This window comes from Morone saxatilis, unplaced genomic scaffold (genome assembly GCF_004916995.1).
Source record: "Morone saxatilis isolate NCDOM2014 unplaced genomic scaffold, NCSU_SB_2.0 Contig10, whole genome shotgun sequence".
Lineage (NCBI taxonomy): Eukaryota > Metazoa > Chordata > Actinopteri > Moronidae > Morone > Morone saxatilis.
In genome coordinates this window covers 10,456,468-10,463,328 of record NW_023339652.1, presented here as the reverse complement: position 1 = coordinate 10,463,328, position 6,861 = coordinate 10,456,468, and the positions used below count along the sequence as shown (strand labels likewise).

The 6,861-nt window shown below is 43.1% G+C and overlaps 1 protein-coding gene across 2 annotated transcripts in view; it reads left to right on the top strand.

Moving 5' to 3' along the window:
* The window catches only part of atxn7l1 (ataxin 7-like 1), a 26,977-nt gene extending 20,122 nt beyond the window's left edge, over positions 1-6,855 (top strand). For both annotated transcript variants that reach the window (XM_035679351.1, XM_035679359.1), the window contains exons 7-12: positions 590-846; positions 1,891-2,101; positions 3,087-3,208; positions 3,817-4,350; positions 4,862-5,114; positions 6,273-6,855. In XM_035679351.1, coding sequence (XP_035535244.1) covers positions 590-846; positions 1,891-2,101; positions 3,087-3,208; positions 3,817-4,350; positions 4,862-5,114; positions 6,273-6,290 — 1,395 coding nt within the window. In that variant the 3' untranslated portion in view covers positions 6,291-6,855. The remainder of the gene's footprint in view (positions 1-589; positions 847-1,890; positions 2,102-3,086; positions 3,209-3,816; positions 4,351-4,861; positions 5,115-6,272) is intronic.
* The last annotated feature ends 6 nt before the right edge of the window (positions 6,856-6,861 follow it).

Genomic DNA, 6,861 nt, shown 5'->3' with positions numbered 1-6,861 from the left:
TCTCTCCCATTTCCTGTCATCTCTCCTCTGTCTATAATAAAAGTGTAAAATGCACTTGCTTTAAATCTCATGTAAAATTTAAGAAGTGCCCCTTTATATTTGCCCGTCCTGTTGTTATTCAGCAGCCACGACATTTAGGATTTTATAAGATGCATCTTCCAGGCCTTAAATCATTTGAAGACGCCCTTACTTTCAATGTGAGTACAGGAAACATTTGTCCTTCTATTTGGGCTATTTGAAAACCAAATGTTTGATGGCTGGTTACCTTCCAGAGTAGTTGGAAGGGTAGACAAGCTGACCATGCACTGGCAATATTTACCTATGTTAGTCTGGTGTGACACAGGCAGCAGCATGGTGCAGTGATTATGGAAACTTTCCTGAAACCAGAGAGTCATGATTCAAGCCCCTCTGAGTGCAACCATCAGCCACGCTGAAGTATGTTTTGGCTGCACTCTGAATTCTTCACAGATCAATACTTTCATTAACAAAGTCTCTCTGGAAATAACCTAATACCTGTGCTTGGTGCTTAGTATCTCACAGAAAAAAAAAAAAGCTATTAACCTTTTTGTGTGTTTTTTGTCTTCTACAGACTCACTCCTTAACACACCGCCGGGCCGTCCCCGGCCGAAGGAAACATTTTGACATCCTCCTGGCCGAACACAAGGGGCGGCCGAAGGAGGGAGCAAAGGAGAAGGAGAAAGATAAGGACGGAACGCAGGGAGGGAAGGAGGGTAGCAGCCAGAGTATCATTTCACAAGAGGCCGCGTGTCCCAGCAAGCCTCACTGCCCAAATGGACGACCCCTGTCTACGCTGAAGCTACGGCTGGCAAATGCACACATACCCAGGTAGGACGGTGGACACACATAGTAAATGTAAAAATGTTATGTCATTTTAAAAACCTGATTCTTCCCCCCTATTTTTGCCTTCACACATTTAGAACATTCTAATTTTGATATAAAAGCTAAGGCTAAAGCTAAATTTAAGCTCAAGTTGTAAGTGTTCGTATAGACATTACTTTAGACAAGAGAGAGAACATTCGTACAAAACTGACGACATGCTAGAACAGGTGAAAAGTATGCGTTAAATGCTCATGCAAGTGTGAGTGGCGTATAAAAGCAGTTAGGTAGAGAGTATCTATTTCGCTTTTCTCTATTTGTTGACATTTATGTTGCCTTATATTTATCCCAAGTAACCAAAAACTTCAAACAGTGAAATCAATCGTATTTTTTTGTAATTCTATTTCTTAACATAAGTCGAGTTTTTAAGTTTGACCTGTACTTTTCTGACAAAACATTGGACATTTGGGTATTTACTTTGGATACTTTTGCACACAATATACCCAGTGATTTAAGTTTTTAGTTCAGTAATGAGTGACTTTTACTTGGAATTTGTCAGGAATTTATTTTTACTTTTACCTCAATATGACTTTTAATGCTTTTTCACCTCAGTGGAGTTCAACTGTGCTAGGCCGAGACATACATAAGACATCCTTGTCTGTTCGTGTTTTTTCCACCAGGGGATGCTGTAAACAAGAGTGGACAAACAATAGTAAAAGTGACACAAGAAACTCATTTCCTCTTTCTATTTAGAAGATCATCCTATGTTCGAACAAGGAAGTTAGGGGTGACGTTGTCAGTATAGCAAACATGCTAGTGCAGATATAACATGAGTTGTTGTGTCTTTCACTTTTCACCCCTTTCCTTTCCCCCCCTTCTTTCACTCTTTTCTTTTTATAATTTATCATTTCTTTCCGTTCTTCCCCTCTTCCCCATTACTCTTCTGTTTTCTTCTATCACTTATTTCTCTTTCACTTCCTCTCTCTTTGCTTCTCCATACTACTAACTAAACATTTATTCACCCCATCTCTATTTCTGACATGTGCACTCCAGGGTTCCAGGCTCCAACACCTCCACCTCCAGTCCTCTGCCTCCAGCACCGGCCCCTGCCCCGGCCCCTAACCCCGAGCCGTCTCCCCACAGTTGGGTGACGGCAGCGGGAGACGGCAGCCGGCTTTCCAGTGACGAGGGAGACGCAGAGACTCCAGACTACCCTGACAGACCTGCCTTTCACTTCTCCAATCACCACCCGCAGCCTTTAGGGGTAAATACTATGACTACTAATGCTGCACTAACAGACGTTTTTAAAATCCCATAACCTTGGGGCATTAAATACCCATTCTCACAAGTTTGAGGCAATATTTCCCATTTTTACCCCACAGGGTCTGCTTTTATATGCAGTTTAGAAGAGTTATTTTTGTCTTATCGAGTGTTTTGAGTGAAAAAAAAAGAGGTAAGGGTTCTGTGTGAATTTGTTGAATTGAGCCATGGCCAAGATGTTACTATATATTATATGGGTCATTTACATTAAAATGTCTGTGCTTTCTGCAGTTTCATAAGAAAACACTGACTCTTTTCCTGCTAAACTGACCACCTCAGTGCATATGTATACCCTATGTCTGAAAACATAGCATTAACAGTGAAGCTGTTCATGTTGAGAATCTGTGGCGAAACCCACAAGCTTATCAGATGAAGGATCAATGACTCCATTTCCTTTCTTAATTATCATATACATTATGCTGTACACTGTCAGTAAACCAGTGACATTAAAGATTTGAAGGCTCATTGTGAAGTCTTCTCTTAAAAATTAAAACAAGGCTTTGATTTGGTTTTGTTGTCTTAGCTTAAGAGAAGGTTGAGTTTACTGCTTTTTTTAGATGTTTGAACTCAAGTTCTTGAGTAGATTTTTGTTTTTCTCAATTTTTAGGCCATCTTTCACATCAGTCAGTGTTAATTAGGCATTTTTCTGTCTCCTCTATGCGCTACCTGGGTCATCAGTTTTTTGATGCCTCTTTCACTCCACATCCTGCTCTGCCTACCCACCTCTTACTTCCTCCCCCTTTCACTCTTTTTTTTTTTTGTTTTTCTCTGCATCCTCTTCATTAACCTGCCTGTCTTGTTCTCTTTTTACTACTCTGTGTACCTCTATCTCATGTGCATTCTTCTCTTCTCCCTTCTCCCATCAACACCTCTCTCCATGCCTAACCTTATGTCCCTTCTGTCCCAATCCCCTTTTACCCTCCCTCCAGTGTTGCGTATTCAGCAGCAGGCTCATGGGACGGGGTCACTATGTGTTCGACAGGCGATGGGACAGGATGAGGCTGGCGCTCCAGAACATGGTGGAGAAACACCTTAACTCTCAGATGTGGAGGTGAGTGTACATCCACTTTTTCACATGAAAGTCAATGTATAAATGCATGCAACACACGTGAAATTCATTTCCAACTACTGTATCTACTCAGGAGTGACTGTGTGAACCCCTGTTTTGATTACACCTATGAATCAAACATTCAGGCTGAGTAAATGTGAGAGGAAGTGACTTATGCGAGTCTTTTTTTTATGACGGAAAGAGAAACACAATTAAGTGGGTATACGGGAAGTGTTTTTAATGTCACGTGAAAATGTAATCAAACAAGAAGCTAGTTCATTTAAGGTTATAGGTTAGCAGAGAGAACAACATAAATCCAAAGAGAGAAAAAGATGCATGCGTGTGTTGATTGAAGAAATAAAAGAATATGTTGGAAAGGAATCGTGTTTGAGTTTTAAATCATATATATAGATATAGATAAAATCAATGGAGGAGCAACAGTAGCTAATAGGATGCTAAGATTATGCAAAATATTTTACTTCATGAAAACACCAAAAAAACATAATTCAGTAAAATACAACATATTGATTATGACTTAAGTTTTAGTGCTCTGAATCTGCTGTATATTGGAAAGAAAGCAGCTGTATTGGTGCATTTCTCATTCGTTTCAGGAAGGTGCCTCTGGCTTCTGAGAGCCTCCTCTCCCTCTCCTCCTCCGGTACCTCCCCCGTCACTTCACAACAGACTCCCTCTCCTACATCCATCACTTCTCCTCTCCTCTCCTCCCCCTCCAACTCCCTCTCCTACACCGCCACATTTCCTCAGTCCGCATCCATGGTGTTCAGCATTCGAGACGCTACACAGCCCGTCGCCCCAGTTTCTGCACTGGGTAAAGCCCGTAACGGCACGCATAAAGCCAGCCGCCCATCCAAAGACATGGAGGACTCAGTAGTGGGATCCAAGAAGAGAAAAAACTCTTCCTACTCCTCCTCCACATCCTTTTCTTCTTCTTCCTTGTTTTCGACTGTGGATAATCACAAAAGGAATGGCAGCAGCTATCATCCAACATTACAAGGTTCAGGGGGGGCTGCAGCAACCCCAGCCAGGAAAAAGGGACTCGGGCGTGGGGGAAGCGGGTTTTGGAGCAGCGGAGAGGACTGGCTATCCAGAACCGATGGGTCTGAAAGCCACAACTCACAAAACAGGTGGGTGCAGGGATGTTTAAAGTTTTGGCAGGATTAAATCCACCTGACATATTCACAGTTCCTTCTGAAATGTGTCTTCTTGAGAGGATACTGGAGAGGATCTGCTCCCTCATTACAGGTCCCTCTATACAAGAGCATCAGTTTAATGTGTTCAGCAAAATGTCCTCAAATAAAACACTATTGTCTTTATTGGTCTGACAGGAAGTTTTAATTGTCACCAGGGCTGCAAACAACACAAAACAGGCTCAGCACACAGTGTACAGCATGAAGAGAAACACACAAGAGGGTGATTTATTAAAAGTAGAGCAGTGTGTAAACAGAGAGGACAGTGCCAGCAGTCCAGAGGCTGTGATGACAGGTGCTTGGCTTTCCTCTAAAAGATGCAGCACTGTAAAACCTGCTGTGATGATTTTATACCAGCCCAAATAGACCCTACTGTACAGTGAAAACTCAGCTGGAGCTCACTATATATCACTAATGGCAATTTCCCTCCTCTTCTGGACCTCTCCAGTCGCGAACTTGGCACGACCAGTATACCCTACTCGCCCAACAGGGAGCCTGCCTCCACCCCCCATCAGCCCTTGGCTTCCCCCTCCGGACCCTTGGCTTATGGGGGAGGAGCAGAGGGGAGGAAAAGGAGGAGTCCTAGCTCTTACAGAGGGAAGGCCAGTAAGCTGAGCAGGCCGGGTGGGTTGGAGAGCCTCTTTGGGAATGGGAGCGACAGCGGGGGAATACTGGCATCGGGGCCCGAGTCCCCGAGACAGGTAGGTGTTACATAATGTCTCTCACATCTTCACATCTGTTGTGAAAATCTTACCTTCTCCTCACTGGCCTCTGAGCTTTTAACCACATCTAATGATCTTCATCAGGGATTCAAGTATGGAACCCAACATGATAACAGAGACATGGGTCATGATGAACTCGATCTGTTAAAGAAGACTCATAGATGTGGTTGAAAGCTTTGAAAAATTATAGCTTGAACGTGCCAATTATTTGTTGTTTCTGAGGGTAAACATCAACAACTATACACTGCTGAGACGAGGAGAGCCAGCGTGTTTAGCAATGCTAGCAGTATCCATGGATGGTCGGTTGGTTCCACCACTTTGGTCCAGTTTGAAATATCTCAACAGCTATTGGATGCATTGTTATAAAACTTGGTTTAGACATTCATGGTCCTTAGAAGATGAATCCTTCTAACTTTGGTGATCCTCTGACTTTACCTCTGCTGCCACCATCAGGTCAAAGTTTTACCTGTCCACTACTTCATTTTATGACCAGATACTGAACCTTCAAAACTATTGACATTCCCGTCCGCCTCAGCTGTACTTTGTGTTTAGTGATAATTAGCTAATGTTAGCATGCTAACATGCTACATAAGATGGTGAACATGGTAAACTTTATACCTGCTTATCAGCATGTTAACATTGTCATTGTGAGCATTAGTGGTATGTTGACATTCACACTTAGCTCAAAGCACAGCTGTGCCTAAGTATAGTAGTAGCTGTTAGTATGGCTGTAGACTCTGAGCCCTTGTTAATCACCTGGATCCTCGTGGACCATAGCATACTTGCACATTCGCAAGGTCCACGAGGGTCCAGGAGGGTCCAGGAGATGTGAATTCTGTCATCAGAGGGTGCACACACAGGCTACTACAATGTAGAGAACATGCTCTCTAAGCAGACTCCAGAAAATAGTGTATTTGTGTAATTCTGGCCAGCAATCCCATATTATAACAGATACGATGAATCATGGAGGTATTAAAAATATTATACAAACTGGCATTCTGTATTATCGTCAGTTCTCTTAGAAAACCAAGCCTTCATTAATTTTCTGTTTTTCAGAAATGTTAAAAGCTGCTTTACACACACTCATGATTGAACTAATAATAAATGAAAGCCACTTCTGCCTTCCTCTCCCTGCAGGCCAAGTTGCATCACTGACAGAACCCTGTTTCATGGACTGAATGTTGGGCAGCTGTGCAGGCCACCACCGTTTGTGACCTTCGAACCTCACCACTCTTCCACTGATGGCACCAATCAGACTGCTTCTTCTCTGCGATGTCACCCCTATTTACCCAATGACAGTTGAGTTCACCCGCTGTGACATCGCAGGCTCGGCAGTCTTTGCCCACACAGTTGACTAGCAGTCATTTTCACTCTCCGCCTCTAATTATGGAGCGTTTTGATGGAGAGCTGCTGTGCATCACTCTGCTCGTGGTCTTTTTTTTCAGACAGTGGAATCCAAAAACTTATCCTCTGAAAAGGGAATTTGCCTCACCAAGTTTTCAAGGCACTGTTAATAATACCATCACTGTATAATTTTTGGAGAGACAATCAGATTATTTTCTGGTTGTTCTGACCATTTTCCTGGTTGCTGTGTCAGGTCAGCTGACAAGGACAGAGGTGTGTGATTGTTTTTGGGAGTAAGATGGTTGAAGGACCTACTGATACGACTACTGTAGGACTCAGCCTTCAGCTGTGCCACCCCAAGTGCCCCACCCCCCTTTCCCCC